This window comes from Notamacropus eugenii, chromosome 5 (assembly GCF_028372415.1).
Source record: "Notamacropus eugenii isolate mMacEug1 chromosome 5, mMacEug1.pri_v2, whole genome shotgun sequence".
Lineage (NCBI taxonomy): Eukaryota > Metazoa > Chordata > Mammalia > Diprotodontia > Macropodidae > Notamacropus > Notamacropus eugenii.
This window is the reverse complement of record NC_092876.1, coordinates 130,904,351-130,924,987: the sequence shown is the minus strand read 5'-3', so window position 1 is coordinate 130,924,987 and position 20,637 is coordinate 130,904,351. Positions and strand designations below refer to the sequence as shown.

Here is a 20,637-nt window from a genome sequence, read left to right as displayed (position 1 = left end):
AGAACTTACATAACACATCTCTCATGCACTTGTGTATCATTCACACTTATTTGTGTATGGGTGATACCCCACCACCCCTACCTTGGCACCCAAGACTAAGTTCTATAAAAGCAGGGACCATGTGTAATCTAAACTTTACCCAATGCCTACCAGTAAAATAAATACTTAATCATTAGTAATACTTTTGAATAATTTTTGCCTTTGTTTTTCCAGAACTGTACAGTAACTGGCACATGGTAAACACCACGTAATAAATACATACTGATTGCTTGAATTAATTCAATCAATCCTTTTTAGTTTGTTTTTAATCTTTTCTTTTCCAAGTTAAATGTTTATAGCTTTTCAACTGTTTCTCAACTGACAAGGTTCAGAACAAAAGAAACACAAGTTCAGGTTTAGATGAAACCTCAGTGGCCATCTAGTCAAAAATGAATCAACACTACAACATCCTAGACAAAGGGTTATCCATCTTTTCTCTGAAGATCAACAGTGAGAGGAAGCCCAACAGTTCTGAGAGCATTCTATTCAATTTTTGGATAGTTCTAACTCTTAAGAATTTCTCCCGACACCAAACCTAAATTTTGTTGTTGTTACTCAGTTGTTTCGGTTGTGCCCAACTCTTTGTGACCCTGTTTGAGATTTTCTTGAGAAAGATAATGGAGTGGTTTGCCATTTCCCTCCCTAGCTCACTCTACAGATGAGGAAACTGAGACAAGCAGGGATTAAGTGACTTGCCCAGGATCAAACAGCCAGAAAGTGTCTGAGGCCAAAATGAACTCAGGTCTTCCTGACTCCATGCTCCACACTCTATCCACTGTGCCATCTAGATGCCTAAACTTAAATTTACCTCTCTGCAATCTCCATTCACTACTCCTGGTTTTGCCCTTAGGTGCCCAAGTGAGTTTAATCCTTTTTGTACATAATAGCCCTTCAAGTATTTGAGCACAGCATCAGTATCCTCAAAGTTTCCATTTCCTTCAACCAATTCTTGTCTGAATTAACTCAGTGCCATTCAGCATTCTAGTTCCCATGCTCTGGAAGTGGCTTATCAATCTAAAGTGTTACACACACAACTGAACACAATATTCCAGACGAAGTCTGAGTAAAGTACAGTGACTCTCCCTGGGAAGCTCTGCCTCTGAGGCTCTACTGGAGTCCTCATTTGTCCTCCACATCACGTTGCTGACTCAGTCTGAGCTTATAATCTGCTACATACACAAGTCTTTTTTTCTAAGCATGCCTCCCTTATCTCATATTTGTTAAGAGTAAGACATTACATTTGACCCAAATGAATTTCCTCTTATTAGATTCAGCTCAATGCTCTAGCCTGTTTATCTTTTTGGAAACTGTCATCAACAGTGTTAGCTGTCCTTGGCTTTGGGTCATATGAAAATTTCTTTGTATCATCGATGCCTTAATCAAAATCAGTGATAACAATGTTAAACAGAAGAGGGTCAAGCAGAGATCCCTGGGGCATTCCACTGAAGAACTCTTGCCAAGTTGCCACCAAACCATCACTCTAAATCAAGCATTTCAAACATTCTGAATCTCTCAAACTACATTACTGCCTAACCCCAATCTTTCCCTCTTTTCCAAAAGAAAAATATGAAAAACTTTATTAAATGAGTTTCTAAAATCTAGGTAAAATATAGGTACAACAATTTTCCAATCTACCAGTTTGGTAAGTCTGTCAAAAAAGGACATTAGTCTGGCATGACTACTTGTTGAATCTTTGGAACCTTGATTTTCTAAATATTTACTAATTATTTCTTTAATAATCTACTCTGGAATTTTCCCAGGAATAAAAGTCAAGCTTATTGGCTTATAGTTGTCCTCTTCCTCTTCTTCTTCCCTTTATCCTTTGCCAGTACTGTAGTATCTTTCCTATTCTACACACTCTTTCAAATTCGACTGACTTGGCTTAGCAATTACATCAGCCAATTCTGTGTCAGTACCCAAGTAGTTCATTAGGGCCAGAAGACTTAAATTCATCAAGGGTAGTTAGATTTTCTTTTATCTTATTTCCTATTTAATGAAAACCATATCTGTGCAGTAACCATGATAGAAACAAGGATTATGATCTATTCAGCAGTCAGCAATTCTTTGGTGACCTTTAAGTGACCCATGGCATTTTGCAAAAATAGGCTATGGCTTTTACTATCCTCTGAGCACTCACTAATTTGTCAATGTCTCTTCTAAAATATGGTGCCTAAAATTATACTACAATATTACATTCACAATTTTTTTCTTTTCATCTACCATTATTTTTGCTTTGTAACTGCTATCAAGCTGGATCTTCCTCATCCTATATTTGAATGTTTAAGTTCTAGACTTAAATGCAGGTCTTTACACCATCCCTGTTAAATGTCATTCTATTGGTTTTAGCTCAACATTCTACCATATCAAGATCATTTGGATCTTGAGTTTATCAGCACATCGTATTAATTATATGTTAAAAAACTTTGGACCCCCAAGGTTTACCTTGTATCCGTTGTCTTCCTTACGGTTATGGGAGGCAGTAATCATCACACCTGCAACTGCTTTCAGTTCTTGAACAGCATAGGGCTAAAAAAGAAACAGTCATATGTCACATTAATTATTTTGTGACTAAATTTTGATTTCAGAATTTGGAATGTTTGTCTTTGTATCCTCAGTGCCTAGCACGTAAAAGGTGCTTAATAAATACTTGCTGACTTATTGTATACTATATAAAAATAGCTAATAACAAAAATTGCTAACATTTACATAGAACTTTAAGATTTGCAAAATGTTTTACAAATGTCAAATTTTATCCACACAAGAACCCCGGAACCTGGAGTCAGGAGGACCGGAGTTCAAATCCAGCCTTGACACTTAGTAGCTGTGTGATCCTGAACAAGTCATTTAACCCCAACTGCCCCCAACAACAATAACAACCACCACCCTATGAGGCAGGTACTATTATTGTCTGCATTTTGAAGATGAGGAAATTGAAGCAGATAGAGATTAAGTAACTTGCCCACAGTCACACAGAGGCAAGTGTCTGAGACCACATTTGAACACAGTTCTTCCTGATTCCAGGCCCAGCACTCTATTCAATTTGCATTAAATATCAAAATGCATTCAAAGTAGTAAAAATGATACAACAAATAAAAGACACAGACCTATAAAGAACTTAAATTACTGAGTGAATGAGAAAATTTTAACACCATTAAATGTGATGACAGTACAGGTACCAGAAAAGTAACTGATAAAGCATGTATTAAGCATTTACTATATTCTAGGTACTGTACTAAGCACTGGGGGTATAAATACAAGCAAGCAAGATAGAACCTGCCCTCAAGGAGCTAATATTCTTTCTTAATTAAATTTTTTTTTAATCAAAGAAAGCCTGTCTTATCTCCTCCCACATCTCTGTCCTCCTCCAAAAAAACAAAAGACCTTGGGAGCCAAGATGGCGGAGTAGACAGACGCACATATGCTAGCTCCGAACCCACCACCCATAAAATATCTGTAAAAAAGAACTACCAACAAATTCTGGAGCAGCAGAAGCCACAGAACAACTGAGCGGACGAGATTTCTGTTCCAGAGAGCCTGAAAACCTCTCGCAAAAGGTCCTCGCGCTGTGGACCCGGAGCCCAGCCCTGCATTGGCCTCAGTGCCGAGAGGAGCAGATCCGAGCAGGCTTCAGGGACGGGATCTCCAGTGGCCGTGCGGGTCCCTCCACCCACAGGTAACAAGGGTCGGTGAGAGAGTCTCTTTGGCGGGTCGAGAGGGGAGTGTCTGGAATGTTTGTCTTTGTATCCTCAGTGCCTAGCACGTAAAAGGTGCTTAATAAATACTTGCTGACTTATTGTATACTATATAAAAATAGCTAATAACAAAAATTGCTAACATTTACATAGAACTTTAAGATTTGCAAAATGTGCCCCCATAACTCAGGCCCCCTCGGGAGGCAGCAGCAGAGGTGGGAGCAGACCGGGGCTCCCCAAGCAGGCAGGAGCCTGGATCCATTGTGGAAGGTCTCTGCATAAACCCCCTGAGGGAACTGAGCCCAAGAGGCGGCCCTGCTCTGACCTGAGCACCTGAACTTGATCTCACACTGAATAGCAGCCCTGACCTGCCCAAAGCCCTGAGGCTGGGAAGCAGCATTTGAATCTCAGACCCCAAGCGCTAGCTGGGCAGATCTGGAGGTGAGGTGAGGGTGGAGAGGACACTCAGAAGTCAAGTCACTGGCTGGGAAAATGCCCAGAAAAGGGGAAAAAAAAATAAGACTATCGAAGGTTACTTTCTTGGGGAACAGATAATTCCTCCCTTCCTTTCTGATGAGGAAGAACAATGCTTACCATCAGGGAAAGACACAGAAGTCAAGGCTTCTGTATCCCAGCCCACTCAATGGGCTCAGGCCATGGAAGAGCTCAAAAAGGATTTTGAAAATCAAGTTAGAGAGGTGGAGGAAAAACTGGGAAGACAAATGAGAGACATGCAAGCGAAGCATGAAAAACAATTAAACACCCTGCTAAAGGAGACCCAAAAAAATGCTGAAGAAAATAACACCTTGAAAAATAGGCTAACTCAATTGGCAAAAGAGGTTCAAAAAGCCAATGAGGAGAAGAATGCTTTCAAAAGCAGAATTAGCCAAATGGAAAAGGAGATTCAAAAGCTCACTGAAGAAAATAGTTCTTTCAAAATTAGAATAGAACAGATGGAGGCTAATGACTTTATGAGAAATCAACAAATCAGAAAACAAAACCAAAAGAATGAAAAAATGGAAGATAATGTGAAATATCTCATTGGAAAAACAACTGGCCTGGAAAATAGATCCAGGAGAGACAATTTAAAAATTAGGGGCCTACCTGAAAGCCATGATCAAAAAAAGAGCCTAGACATCATCTTTCATGAAATTATCAAGGAAAACTGCCCTGAGATTCTAGAACCAGAGGGCAAAATAAGTATTCAAGGAATCCACAGATCACCACCTGAAAGTGATCCAAAAAGAGAAACTCCTAGGAACATTGTGGCCAAATTCCAGAGTTCCCAGCTCAAGGAGAAAATATTGCAAGCAGCTAGAAAGAAACAATTCAAGTATTGTGGAAATACAGTCAGGATAACACAAGATCTAGCAGCTTCTACATTAAGGGATCGAAGGGCGTGGAATAGGAAGTCAAAGGAAATAGGACTAAAACCAAGAATCACCTACCCAGCAAAACTGAGTATAATACTTCAGGGGAAAAATTGGTCTTTCAATGAAATAGAGGACTCTCAAGCATTCTTGATGAAAAGACCAGAGCTGAAAAGAAAATCTGACTTTCAAACACAAGAATGAAGAAAAGCATGAAAAGGTAAATAGCAAAGAGAAGGCATAAGAGATTTACAAAAGATGAACTGTTTATATTCCTACATGGAAAGACAATATTTGTAACTCCTGAAACTATTCAGTATCTGGGTACTGGGTGGGATTACACACACACACATGCACACACACATAGAAACAGAGTGCACAGAGTGAATTGAAGAGGATGGGATCATATCTTAAAAAAATGAAATCAAGCAGTGAGAGAGAAATACATTGGGAGGAGAAAGGGAGAAATGGAATGGGGCAAATTATCTCTCATAAAAGAGGCAAGCAAAAGACTTATTAGTGGAGGGAAAAAGAGGGGAGGTGAGAGAAAAACATGAAGTTTACTCTCATCACATTCCACTAAAGGAAGGAATAAAATGCACACTCATTTTGGTATGAAAACCTATCTTACAATACAGGAAAGTGAGGGAGAAAGGTATAAGCAGGGTAGGGGGGATGATGGAAGGGAGGGCATGGGGAGGAGGGAGCAATCTGAGGTCGACACTCATGGGGAGGGACAGGATCAAAAGACAAAATAGAAGTAAGGGGGGACAGGATAGGATGGAGGGAAATATAGTTAGTCTTATACAACACGATTATTATGGAAGTCATTTGCAAAACTACACAGATTTGGCCTATATTGAATTGCTTGCCTTCCAAAGGGAAGGGGTGGAGAGGGAGGGAGGTAAAGAAGTTTGAACTCAAAAGTGTTAGGATCAACTGTCGAGTAATGTTCTTGCCACTAGGAAATAAGAAATACAGGTTAGGGGGTATAGAAAGTTATTTGGCCCTACAGGACAAAAGAGAAGATAGAGACAAGGGCAGAGAGGGATGACAGAAGAGAGAACAGATTGGTGATGGGGCAATTAGAATGCTCGGTGTTTTGGGGTGGGGGAGGGGACAAAAGGGGAGAAAATGTGGAACCCAAAATTTTGTGAAAATGAATGTTAAAAGTTAAATAAATAAATAATTAAAAAAAATAAACAAACAAAAAAAAAACAACAACAAAAAGACCTTGTTACATACATACATACACAGACAAGCAAAACAAAATCCTACATTGGTCATGTAAAAAACAGGTACTCTGAGTTCACCATCTCTTTTACCAGGAGATGGGCAGCATGCCTCATCACTTGTTATTTCAAATAGTGGCTGATCATTTCTTTGCTGAGAACTCAAAAGTCTTTCAAAACTGTTACTGTATATATTGTTCCACTGGTTCTGCTCACTTCACTACTTCACTCAGCAACTGTTTAAGTCTTCCCAAGTTTCTCTGAAATCATGCCCTTAATAATTTCTTTTTTTTAAGATTTAAATTTATTTATTTTTAGTTTTCAACTTTCATTTCAGAAGATTTTGAGTTCCAAATTTTCTCTCCATCTTTCCCCTTCCCCTACCCCAAGATGGCATGCATTCTGATTACCCCTTCCCCCAATCTGCTGTCCTCCCTTTTATCATACTCCCCCTTATACCCTTCCCCTTTACTTTCTTGAAGGGCAAGATAGATTTATATACCCCACTGCCTGTATATCTTATTTCCCAGTTGTATGTAAAAACAATTTTTAACATTTGTTTTTAAAACTTTTAAAACTCCATTCTTTCTATACAGAATTGTATGCAGTCGTGGGGAGGGAGGGAGGTAGTGGGGGGTGGGTGGGGAGGGATAAAATCGCAATTGTATGGCAGTGATTGTTAAACATTAAAAAAATAAAAAAATAAAAAAATAAAAAAACTCCATTCTTTCCCTCCCCACCCACTCCCACTGAGAAGGCAAGCAATTCAATATAGGTTATACACGTGCAGTCATGCAAAACACCTCCGTAACAGTCATGTTGTGAAAGACTAAGTATATTTCCCTCCATCCTATCCTACCCTCCTCAATTATTCTATTTCTCCTCTAACCCTGTTCCTTTTCTAAAGTGTTTGCTTCTGAATACCCTCTCCCCCTAAATGCCCTCCTTTCTATCATCCCCCCCTTATCCCTTTCCCTCCCAATTGAGTTTGTATCTTACTTCTTAAGCCAAATCAGATTAGAGTAAGGCTCACTCATTCCTTCTCACCTCCTTCCTCTTCCCTCCATTGTAAAACCTTTTTCTTGACTCTTTTATGTGAAATAATTTACCCCATTCTATCTCTCCCTTTCCCCTTCTCCCAATATATTCCTCTCTCACTCAATTTTATTTTTTTATATCATCCCTTCATATTCAACTCACCCTGTGCTATCTATCTATCCACCTATCTATTTCCTCCAACTACCCTAATACTGAGAAAAGTCTCAAGAGTTACAAATATTATCTTTCCAAGTAGGAATGTAAACAGTTCAACTTTAATAACTCCCTTATGATTTCTCTTTCCTGTTTACTTCTTCATGCTTCTCTTGATTCTTGTGTTTGAAAATCAAATTGTCTATTCTGCTCTGGTTTTTTCATCAAGAATGCTTGAAAGTCTTCCATTTCATTGAATGATCATTTTCTTCCCCTGAAGTATTATATTCATTTTTGCTGGGTTATCTTGCTCTGGAACATCATATTCAAAGTCCTTCGATCCCTTAATGTGGAAGCTGCTAGATCTTGCATTATCCTGATTATATTTCTACAATACTCAAATTGTTTCCTTCTGGATGCTTGCAATATTTATTCCTTGACCTGGGAACTCTGGAATTTGTCTACAATATTCTTAGGAGTTTTCCTGTTTAGAATCTCTTTCCAGAGGTGATCAGTGGATTCTTTCAATTTCTATTTTACCCTCTGGTTCTAGAATATCAGGGCAGTTTTCCTTGATAATTCCTTGAAAGATGATGTCTAGGCTCTTTTTTTGATCATGGTTTTCAGGCAGACCAATAATTTTTAAATTATCTCTCCTGGATCTACTTTCTAAGTCAGCAGTTTTTCCAATGAGATATTTCACATTGTCTTCTATTTTTCATTCTTTTGGTTCTTTTTTATAATTCCTTGATTTCTTATAAAGCTTTCATTTGTTCCATTCTAATTTTAGAGGAATTATTTTCTTCAATGAGCTTTTGGACCTCCTTTACCATTTGACCAATTCTGCATTTTAAGGCATTCTTCTCCTCATTGGCTTTTTGGACTTCTTTTGCCATTTGGGTTAGTCTATTTTTTAAGGTGTTATTTTCTTTGGTATTTTTTTTGTGTGTCTCTTTTAAGCTGTTGACTTGATTTTCTTGCATCACTCTCATTTCTCTTCCCAATTTTTTTCTTTACTTCTCTTACTTGATTTTCAAAATCCTTTTTGAGCTCTTTCATGGCCTGCAACCAATTCATATTCCTCTGGGAGGCTTTTGATGTTGGATCTTTGACTCTGCTATCCTCCTCTGGCTGTATGCCCTGACCTTCCTTGTCACCAAAGTAAGATTCTATAGTCTGAGTTCTTTCTGAGTTCTCTCTACCTACTCATCTTCCCAGCCAAACACTTTACTTTCTAACTCTTTGTCAAGGTAGGACACTACTTCCAGTGGGGTGGGTGTGGGTGTACTGTTCCAGGCTTCAGAGATTTTGTATCTTGCTTTGTATTTCTGGATCCCCCACCACCTGTGAACCCAGAGCTCTGGAAGCAGCCTTGGCCACTGCTGCTGTTGCAGCTGCCATCACCCACCACCACCCACCACCACTCCCCCCTGCCATTCTGAGGCTGGATTCAGCCAGATTGCCCGCTCCTCTTTCACTCAGGTACCACAGAGTTTTCCCACTGATTTTTTTGGCATTTGTGGGTTGAAAAGTCTGAAAAATGTCACAGCTGCAAATGATTCAGTCCCCTGAGGCCTGCTCTGGCCAGTCTGTGTTGGTGCATCCCATGCTGGACTGTGTTCCACTCCCTACACAGTGTGAAAGACACTTTTTGTCAACTTTCCAGGTTGTCTTGGGTTATGGATTTGTTTCAATCTGTCATTTTGTGAGTCACTTTTTAGAGTCACTTTTTTTTTACAGGTATTTGGAGGGTTTTAGGGGAGAACTCAGGGAAGACCCTGCTTTTACTCTGCCATCTTGGCTCTGCCCCCTTGCCCTTAATAATTTCTTACGCAACAATAGCATTTTATCACTTTCATGTACCATGACTTGTTCAGCTATGCCCACCTGATGGGCAGTGTATCTCAGTTTTCAATTCTGACAACAAAAAAGTTGTTGTAACTATTTTTGTATATACTAAAGAATATTATTTTCCTTAAAACCAATCCCTCCTTTGATCTGCTCTCCCTCTTATCTCTTTCTTTCCTTTCCCCCCTATTTCCCTGTTGAATGAAATGTATTTCTGTATCCAGTTGTGTTGGGGGACAGCTCTGGACCGGGGTCCCCCATGAGGACCGTGAGATGCCTGAGGGTCCGAACCTGCTTACGTGGCAGGCTACCTGGTCTAGCAAGCCACGAGGTACTGGGATGGCCCTGGTAACAGGCTGGCTCCACCCACAGGGAGGCACTTGGGAGGAGCTCGCCCGCCCATGGGAGGTACGGGGGAGGAGACAGGGGATAATAAAAGGGGATGACCACGAGAGCTAAGAGAGAGAAACGGAATAAAGCTTGCTGGCTGCAACTCCTTTCGGGTGCTCTGCCTGTTTATTCCCCTTCCCCAACAGGGAGAGGGAATTCGCCCCCCAAACCAGGAGGAGGACCGGAGACGTCCGAGGACCGGGGATAGGTAAGTAGAAGGCGAAGGCCCGGGAGTCGCCCCGGGCATCTGGCGCCCTGAACAAGGGACTGCCGTAGGGAGAGGAGAATCCGCCTTGCCCCGCAGTAGTAGCCTTGCTCCACTACTGCGGGAAGATTCAGGCAGCCTCAGTATTGAGAAGTGGCCTTGACCCGCTACTGCGGGAAGATTCAGGCAGTCTTAATATTGGGAAGTGGCCAGGATGGGTCAGGGAAATAGTTTTCCCAGTTTAAAGCCCGAAGATAAAGGAGTACTTGCCTGTCAGCTGTATAAGCTTTGTAAGATCTATGGGCTTAAGCCCCACATTCGGGACTGTAGAGTATTTGTGGAAAAGATCTGGGATGTTTCCCCTTGGCTAGAGCATTGTGGGTTATGCCCAGCTAAATGGGACATAGTGGGACAACAGATGGTTGCCTATGAGAGGGTGAACCCGGGTGTATTAACAGAGGAGGACTTTACGTTCTTTCAAGTGGTCGCCGCACTTTTGTGCTCAGATCCCCGTCCCCCCTGGCGATCAAACGGCGAGACCCAGTCAGGGCAGTCCCTTCAAGGGACGACAGAAGAAGAAGAGGAATCCAATGAGGATGATCCCAACCCCAAGCCCTTATATCCATGGGGTATGTTAAGAGAATGTGCAGGCAGGGACTCTAGAGCCCCGAGGGGAAGAACAAAAGGGAAAGTTGAAAAGGACTTTGAAGAGAGAGTTCAAGAGGGTGTGAAACCACCGATAGTTAACAAGTACCGTAAGGGAAAGTCTGATGAGGGAACGCCCAAGAGGGAGTGGAAAGCCCCCGAGACAAAGGGAAAGTCTGATGAGGAGGGAACACCCAAGAGGGAGTGGAAAGCCCCCGAGACAAAGGGAAAGTCTGATGAGGAGGGAACGCCCAAGAGAGAGGGCTGGGGAACTCGCAGGAAAAAGTTTCAACGGAATTTGGGAACTCCCAGTCCTCCCGAGGTCGGGCTGAATGCCCTCTCCTTCTCCCCAGCCGCCACGTCCTTGTCACAATCATCACAAGGAACGCGGTCATTTACCTACGGGCGGTCTGGGCCCTCGGAGCCTCTGAGCATACTCACTCAGAGCCTATCCGCAGCTTTGGTGGAGTTACAGGAGATAGATTTAGAGGAGTGGGAGGGGGCAGGCGCTTACGCTGTCATTGTGGAGCGGGATCCGATGGGAAACGAGAACCGTTTCCATCGACCGGTGCCCTTCAAATTACTGAAAGAACTGAAGGAGGCCGTCTCCAAATACGGCCCTTTGTCACCTTATGTGAAACATCTCCTTGCGAATACCACAGCCACTTGGCCGTGGGCCCCAGCTGATTGGAAGGAAGTGTCAGGGGCTATCCTTACACCAGGACAGTTAGTGGCTTATGGCGCTGCTGTTAGACAAGAGGCGCTCAGATATGTCAAGGAAACCAATATTGCAGGGACAGAGGACGCTGTGAATATGATAACAGGGGCAGGGCCATACTCGCAGCTTATTGACCAGCTCCAATTCGATCCTCGGGTGATGGCTGCAGTTCAGTATTGTCATATTAGGGGTTTTGCCAAGATTGACGCCCCAGGGACTATGAGGGACAAGTTGGTAGGGCTAAAGCAGAGGGCTAGCGAGTCCCCCACTGATTTTGTGAGTCGGGTCCAGCTTGCGGTCCGGCGGTCTCTTGGCTCGGGACCAGGAATGGATTCCCTGATAGCTCAGCTGGTCCGAGATGGCTTGCGGGCTTGGGACCTCTCGCCTCCCTCGAAGAGATAGTAGAGAGGCTGTTAGATATTCCACCTAAAGACACCCACCAAGCCATGGTGACGGCGGTGGCCCAAGGGGTGACTCAGGCCCTTCAAGGTATCAAGGCCCAGAAACAATGTTATCGCTGTGGCCAAATGGGGCACTTTAAGAGCCAGTGCCCTGTCGCTAAAATGGGAGCATTGCCCACCTGTTTTCGCTGTGGGAAACCGGGCCATATTGCCAAACATTGCCGTCTAAAGCAGCAGCCTCAACCACCTTGGTCGGGAAATGGGAAAGGGGGCCTCCCTCGGGGGGGCCCCCGACCCCAGAAACAGATCTTCCCAGTGGAGGCTGTAGGCCCTGGCCCTGCCCCCCAGCCCGGGAATTCTGTACCCCTATCGTTCCCGCAGCAGTATCAACAGGCTCTCCAAAAATTGCAACCCTAATATGCACGTCTACCACGGATTCCCCCGATGCCGATTTAGTTATAAGACCTTGGCATACTGAAGGGATTGACGTGCCCCCCCCCCCCCCCCCCCCCCCTGCTCCTTTCCCCCGTCTGGTGGTGGGACCCTCTGGCTATGTGCCATTTATAGTCCATACTCAATTGTTGGCTAGCGGATCCTCTACCATTTATTTGAACAATCCTCATTGTTATCCCATAAACATTGCCCCAGGAAATCCCGTTGGGAGGGGTATCTCTCTGCCTTGGGTTGAAGAGTCCGGGCAGGAAACCCATCAAGTTAAACATTCCGGGGCCACCGTAACGGTGAGCAGCCCGCCTATAACATGGAAAACTGAGACCCCTGTGTGGGTTGAACAGTGGCCCCTAACCCCTCAAAAGCTCACCGCCTTACGCTTTATAGTTGCTTCCCTTTTGGAGCAGGGCCGCATTGAGCCCACTACAAGCCCTTACAATTCTCCTGTTTTTGTTATAAAAAAGAAAAATGGATCTTGGCGCATGCTCATAGACCTTAGAGAGATTAATAAATGCATGCTGCCTATGGGGGCACTACAACCTGGTCTCCCTAGCCCTGCTGCGATCCCCCGAGATTTTAGTATGACAATTATTGACATCAAAGATTGTTTCTATAGCATTCCCTTACATCCACAAGATAGAGTCAAATTTGCCTTTTCCATTCCCTCGGAAAATCGCCAGCAGCCATATGAAAGGTATCATTTTACCGTGCTCCCTCAAGGGATGGCAAACAGTCCTACTATGTGCCAAATGTATGTCCACGCCATCCTGTCCCCACTCAGACAGTGCTTCCCCAAGGCCATTATCATTCATTATATGGATGACATTCTTATTGCCACACCTAGTCAGGATTCCACGATGGCGCTTACTCAACTTATGGTCGATACCTTAGCTGCCCACGGGCTAACTGTGGCTCCAGACAAGGTACAGACTACACCCCCTTTTCAGTATCTTGGCCATGAATTGAAACAAGGACGGATTGCTCGCCGTCCTCCAAGCATTGATCTTTCTCAGCTCACCACTCTCAACGATTTTCAAAAGCTGATTGGCGCTATACAGTGGATGCGGGCAGTTACCCCTATCCCTGATGGTGAATTATACCTGTTGTATGATTTGCTGCGAGGGGATCCCGCTCTGCTTTCACCCAGACATTGGACATCCGAGGCCTTAATGGCAGCCAAGAGCATCCTCAACAGATGCTCCACAGTTGTTGTGCGGCAGGAACCCAACCAACCCATTTATGCCACTATATTAAAAGCCAGTACTTTCATTGGGTGCCTCTATCAATCACATGGCATTTTGGAGTGGCTGTACCCCCCTCGCAACAAAAAGGCCCTTCCACATAAATGGCGAATGGTCGCCCAATTTTTTCTTTTAGGTGCCGAGCGCTGCCTATTGGCTTTTGGCAGATTTCCCATTGTGAATTTAGAGGCATCAGAGGAAGCCTTAAGGTGCTTCTCCGATTAGATTCCAGAATGGGCCTCTCTTTTATGTATGTGTAATACCATAAAGCTTCCGCTCCCCCCAGCGCTTAGAGGATGGGAAGTCCTTCCTATCCATATGCCTTTTACTATTGTATCTCTACAGCCAGTTACGGGACCTACTGTTTTTACGGATGCTACTAAAAACCATAGGGCTGCGGTTTATATCCCTTCCAGGCAATTCCTTAAGGTGTACACCACCGAGCATTCCTCAGCCCAGAAAAATGAATTGCTGGCAATACAATATGCTCTCTCCATATTACCTAATGAGAGCTTTAATCTTGTTACTGATAGCTTGTATTGTGCAAATGCTATTGCTGCTTTACCTTTTGCCCTCATTAATCCCCGTGCTTCAACTATAGCTCAAATCCTATATGATATTCAAGAGTCCATGTTACAACGCTCTACTCCTCTTTATGTATTGCATATTCGCTCACATATGTCCACCATAGGACCCATTTATCAGGGTAATGATATTGTAGATAAAGCCCTTATATTCCCTCTGCATTTAGAAGCAAAGGCAGCCCATGATAAGTATCACCTATCCGCCCGATCTTTGCGACGCCTTTATGGATTGTCCAGAGAAAACGCTCGCCAAATAGTCAAACAGCGTATCAATTGTGCTCCATTTCGCCCTCTTGCCCGAGACACCGCAATTAACCCCCGTGGTGATCTCCCTAATGATCTTTGGCAAATGGATGTAACACATTTTGGCAAAGTTCTTATACATGTTTGTATTGATACGGCCTCCAATTTTATTATGGCCTCTATACAGCCTAAGGAAACAGCCCGTGCAGTGATCAACCACCTCTATGGTTGCTTTGCCATGGTTGGGGTGCCTCGAGCCATAAAGACAGACAATGGGCCAGCTTATATTTCCTCTGCCTTTGCCACCTTTTGTAGAGAATTTTCTATTATTCATATTACTGGCATCCCATATAATCCCACAGGTCAGGCCATTGTTGAGCGTGCTAACCGCACTATAAAAACTCTTCTGTTAAAACAAAAAGGGGGAGTAAGGGCAGCGGGGTGCCTCTCCCGAGGTGATCTGGCACAAGCCATCTTCACTCACAATTTTTTGCAAATCCGAGACGATGGCACATGCCCCACACAAAGATTTTATCTCCACGAGATGGGAGGCAGAAGGGAAAGGCCGTTAAAGGCCCCTACTGCCTGCCTCACCGGAGCTCGAATCCGGTGGAGGGACGAAGAAGGCAAATGGCATGGCCCTGGAGTAGTTATAGCGAAAGGTCAGGGGTATCTTTGCGTCCAACCAGATGGAGCTGACCCAGGGACGGAGATCTGGATCCCCACACGATGGGCAGTTGAGCTGCGAAAAGCCGAAAGCAAGGAGGAGACGAGGGCGGAGAGGAAGGCACCATCCGAAGCGGGTGTGCAAACAGCGTGAGATAACCATGCTCACACTTCTGATGGACTTACAACAGTTCCTTCCTGGGTCTGAGGCTGTCCAGTCCAAATGGTACAACGCCACCCCCGCAGAGCAGCGAGCCGTGGATCAAAGGGGCGACACCTACTGGACATTAGCACAGGGACTCCCCGCCTTATGCAGACTCAACATTCCTCAACCTTCCCCAATCAATGGCCGGCGGTCCGCAAAGCCCTCCAGGGGGCTATGCTGGCTTACAATGCCACAGATGACATCCATCAGTTGGACTTGCTTATTGATCAGCTGAATAACCTTTCCAGAACGTTTGAGGAAAAGCGTGAACAAGAAGAGCGTTCCATCTTCGATTGGTTACAACGAATCCTGGACTTGCATTGGCTGCCAGGCATGCTCTCCTCTGTTGCAGTTCTTGTCCTTATGTGTCTCATCCTGCCGTGCCTCCTGAAATGCCTCCTGCAAATATTGACACGGGCACTAGAGAGTCTTAAAGGCGATGTCTTGTCTCTGAGACACCTCAAGGGCAGGTCCCCATGGGGGGAATCGCCCAACCTACCCATGTAAAACAAAAAGGGGGAGATGTTGGGGGACAGCTCTGGACCGGGGTCCCCCGTGAGGACCGTGAGATGCCTGAGGGTCCGAACCTGCTTACGTGGCAGGCTACCTGGTCTAGCAAGCCACGAGGTACTGGGATGGCCCTGGTAACAGGCTGGCTCCACCCACAGGGAGGCACTTGGGAGGAGCTCGCCCGCCCATGGGAGGTACGGGGGAGGAGACAGGGGATAATAAAAGGGGATGACCACGAGAGCTAAGAGAGAGAAACGGAATAAAGCTTGCTGGCTGCAACTCCTTTCGGGTGCTCTGCCTGTTTATTCCCCTTCCCCAACAGGGAGAGGGAATTCCCCCCCCCAAACCAGGAGGAGGGCCGGAGACGTCCGAGGACCAGGGATAGGTAAGTAGAAGGCGAAGGCCCAGGAGTCGCCCCGGGCACAGTTGTATCTAAGTGTATGTATTCTTCCCTTTAACTAGTTCAGATAAGAGTGGTGTTCAAGTGTTGCCCAATCCCTCCCCACTTTTGTCCTTGTTTATATTTTCTCCTTTTTTATATAAATACTTTTTACATAAATTTCTACTCACAATTATGTGAGTTAATTTTCCTCATCCTTTCTCTATTTCCCCTTCCTCCAATGTATTCCTCTTCCCCTCTCTTTCCATCATTCTTTTAAGATAATCAAGACATAACAAAACCACTCCTAGATCTTCTCCTTAGACTTCCATTATCATCCCTGATGATAACGTTCTGAAGAGATACATATATTATCTCCCCATAGTAGAATGTGCCCAGTTTATCCTTATTTAATCGTTTATAATATTCACTCATGTTTACCTTTTAATGTTTCTCTTGACTTCTGTGTCTCAACTTCAAAGTTTCTGGTCTTTTCATCAAGAATGCTTGAAAATTCCCTATTTCATTAATGGTTCATTTTTTTTTTCTCTTATAGGATTTTACTGGATACATTATTCTTTGTTGTAAAATCTATATGCTTTGCCTTCTAGACTACTATATTCCAAGCTCTCCAGTCCTTCAAAATGGTAGCTGCTCAATCATGTGTGATCCTGACTGACTCTTCAGTACTTGAATTCTTTCTGTTTGCTTGCAGTATTTTTTCTTTGACTTGGAAACTGAATTTTGGCCATAATATTTCTATCATCACTTTGCCCCTTGTTTCTAAGGTGTCTGGGCAGTTTTCTTTCATGACTTTTGGAAATATGATTTCTAGAGTCTCTTTCTGGTTAGAGCTTTCAGGTAGTACAATGATTTTTAAATTTCCTTTCCTCAATCTGCTTCTGAGGTCAATTGTTTTTGCTGTGAGATACATTACACTTTCTTCGATTTTTTTGTCTTTAATATTTCTTACTGCCTCATGAAATCATTAATTTTTATGTATTCCATTCTAGTTTTCAGGTAGTTTGTTGTTTGAACAAACTTGTGTACCTCTTGTGCCAATGTATTAGATCCATTTTTGATTCTTTCTTTTCTAGTTCTTTTCTCCTAGTTATTTCATGCATTTAAAAAAAATTTAAAAGTCTTCTCTCAAAAAAAAAAATCTTGTTTTATCTCTTCCAGGAATTCTAGTTGAACATGTGCCCATGCTATCCTTTGAGTTGAGGCTTTGCTCAGATATTATGGAGTTATTCTATTCTTCTGGTTTTGTGTCTTGAGTATAGCTATCACCACAATAGCTCTTTATAGTAAGATTCTTTTTGTTTCTTTACTCAGTCTTACAGCCTATATCCTGACTTCACACTTTATATTAGGGATGGGTACTATGCATTCTGGAGGGAATATCTGAGCTGAGTTTTTGTCCTCCTAGGTCCTAGTGCTGCTTTCTTGGTGATACTGAGTATTATGTTATTCCAAGATCTTAGGATCCTGGACAGCTCAGGGTGGGGACCTGAAGGCTTTCACTGCTCTCAGAATTATCTGATCCAGAGAAAATTTTGATTGTTGACCCCCTGATCTGAGATCTGCCAATTCCTGACCTGAGTCTGGGCCTTTGCAATACACTTATGGGGCTGGCCCTTGCTACAACAGTAGACCAGAAGCTCTCAAAGTGGGGTCTGGGGAATTCTAGGGGCACCGGAAACCATTCAGGAGATCTGTGAGATCAAAATTATTTTATTTTTATAATAATACTAAGATATTTTAATTTGAATGATAGATATAACCCACATCAACAAAGTTCTTTATATAACAATTTTTATGAATGTAAAGGGGTGCTGAATTTGACAAAAAGAAGACAACCAAATTACCAATATCAAAAAATGAAAAGAGTGAATTCACCACCAGTGAAGATGAAATTAAAACAATTATGAGAGCTATTTTGCCCAAATATATGCCAATCTAACAATCTAAGTGAAATGGATGAATATTTACAAAAATATAAATTGCTTAGATTAAGAGAAGACGAAATAGAATAAATAACCCTATCTTAGAAAAGGAAACTGAACAAGCCATCAAGGAACTCCCTAAAAAAAATCTCAAAGACCAAATGGATTCACAAGTGAACTGAGCCAAACATTTAAAGAACAATTAATTCCATTTTTTTTGTAAAAATGTAAAAATTTGTAAAAATAAGCAAAAAAGGAGTCCTACCAAATTTCTTTTATGATACAAATATGGTGCTGATACCTAAATCAAGAAGAGCAAAAACACAGAAAGAAAACTATCGACTAATTTCTCTAACGAATATTGATGCAAAAATTTTAAATACAATACTAGCAAGGAGATTATAGCAATATATCACAAAGATCATACACTATGACCAGGTGGGATTTATAGCAGGAATACAGGATGGTTCAATATCACAAAAACTATGAGCAGAACTGACCATATCAATAACAAAAGCAATAGAAATCATATGACTATTTCAGAATATACAGAAAAAGCTTTTGAAAAACATAATACCCATTCATATTAAAAACACTACAAAGCACAGGAATAAATGTAGTTTTCCTTAAAATTTTACACAGTAACAATCTAAAACCATAAGCATCACTGATGATGGCGATACATCAAAAGCCTTCCCAATAGGATCAGGGTGTCGTGAAGCAAGGATGCCCATTATTACCACTATTATTTAATATTGTACTAGATATGCTAGCTATAGCAATAAGAAGAAAAAGAAACTGAAGGAATTAGAATATACAATGAGGAAACAAAACTATTATTTTTTGTGATATGACACAATAACTTAGATAATAAATTTAAAAACTAGTTGAAACAGCTAACAACTTTAGAAAAGTTGCAGGATATAAAAGAAACCCACATAAATTATCAACATTTCTTTATATAACCAACAGAATCCAGCAGTAAGAGATAGAAAGAGAAATTCCATTTTAAATAACTGTAGACAATACAAAATATTTGGAAGTCTACCTGTCAAGACAAATCCAGGAACTATATGAACACAATTATAAAACATTTTTCACATAAATAAAGTCAGATCTGAACAAGTGGGAAAATATTAATTGTTCATGGCTAGGCCAAGTCAATATAAAGAAAATGACAATTTAACCTAAATTAATTTACTTATTCAGTGCCTTACCAATCAAACTTTCAAAAAAAGTATTTTATAGAGCTAGAAAAAATAATAACAAAATTCATCTGTAAGGACAAAAGGTCACGAATATCAAGGGAACTAATGGGAGAAAAAAGGAGGAAGATGGCCTAGTCATATCAGACCTCAAATTGTATTATAAAACACTAATCACAAAACAATTTGGTACAGGCTAAAAAATAAGAGTGGTAGATCAAGGAAATAAATTAGGTACACGATACACAGTAATAAATGACCATAGTAATCTAGTGTTTTATGAACCCAAAGATCTAAGCTTTTGGGACAAAAACTCATTATTTTACAAAAACTGCTGGGAAAACTGGAAAACAGTTTGGCAGAAACTAGGTATACGCCAACATCTCATATCTTATACTAAGATAAGGTCAAAATGGGTACATGACTTAGACATAAAGGTTGATACCATAAGCAAATCACAAAAGCATGGAATAGCTTACTCGTCAATTTTGCAGATAAAGGGAAAAAGTGTATGTACAAAAAAGAGACAGAAAGCATTAGGGGATATAAATTACTTTTTGAATATATTAAATTAAAAACTTTTTGCACAAACAAAATCAAAGCAACCAAGCAATAATCTCTACTTTTCCATGCTGGAAGACTCCCACACAGGAATAAATGGTAGCAAGATCAGTGCTAACTGTGGGTCCTTTAACATGGTTACTGGGGCATGGGGGTCATTGCTAACAGATGAGAAGCAACAAGGGCTACTACTGTACTGAGTTGTTGTTGATCTTTCATTTTCGAAGAGGACCAACAATATCACAGGGTAACATCTTGACTTGGGAGTGAATTGGATCTAAGTGAGGCAGAGTCACTCAAAGTCATCAGTCTCACTCTCTCTTCTAGAGTCATCAAAGTCCAGTGGCAGGACAAAAGTCAAGATGACTAGCATGGCTTCGAATGCAGTGAGTGAGCTAAGCATCGTACAGCACTATTTCAGCTGCCTTCACAGCCACTGGAACAAACTGTTCTTGTTTGCCCATTTCACTGGGGGAAGTCTTCACATGCTTGGGGTAGACACATTCCTAACTTCTCAATGGGTTTGAGGCTTGTTGGATACCCTCAACCTGGTTTAGCTTATCTGTTGAGACAATTTTACTGGAGTGTAGCTGCTGCACATGCTACAGCTTTTTGGAGCCACAGGTAAGAGTCGAGAGAGGTAAGAATACTAAAACCCTGCGATATCCTCTCACTTCGCCTCCCTGCTTCAAGTCTCTCACTTCTCCAATTTATTCTCCATCCAGGTGCCAAAGTGCTTTTCCTTAAGTATAGATCTGACTGCCTACCTCACTACTCAGTAGATTCCCATGGCTTCCTGCTGCTTCTAGGATAAACTGTCAGTTTCTCTACTTGACATTCAAAACCCTTCAAAACATGATCCCAACATAACTTTCAGTCTTACTGTACATTGCTCCCCTTCACAAGCTCTACGGTA

General features: G+C 42.2%; 2 protein-coding genes across 3 annotated transcripts in view; one reads left to right on the top strand and one right to left on the bottom strand.

The window, feature by feature from the left end:
• Positions 1-20,637, bottom strand: part of PGM2L1 (phosphoglucomutase 2 like 1) — an 88,640-nt gene that overhangs the window by 43,777 nt on the left and 24,226 nt on the right. For both annotated transcript variants that reach the window (XM_072610864.1, XM_072610865.1), the window contains exon 5: positions 2,482-2,565. In XM_072610864.1, the coding sequence (XP_072466965.1) occupies positions 2,482-2,565 (84 nt within the window). The remainder of the gene's footprint in view (positions 1-2,481; positions 2,566-20,637) is intronic.
• Positions 2,565-12,216, top strand: LOC140505172 (uncharacterized). The gene is made up of 2 exons (XM_072610866.1): positions 2,565-3,712; positions 9,909-12,216. Exon 2 carries the CDS (start codon positions 10,182-10,184, stop codon positions 11,730-11,732), a length of 1,551 nt encoding a protein of 516 aa, XP_072466967.1. The 5' UTR covers positions 2,565-3,712; positions 9,909-10,181; the 3' UTR covers positions 11,733-12,216.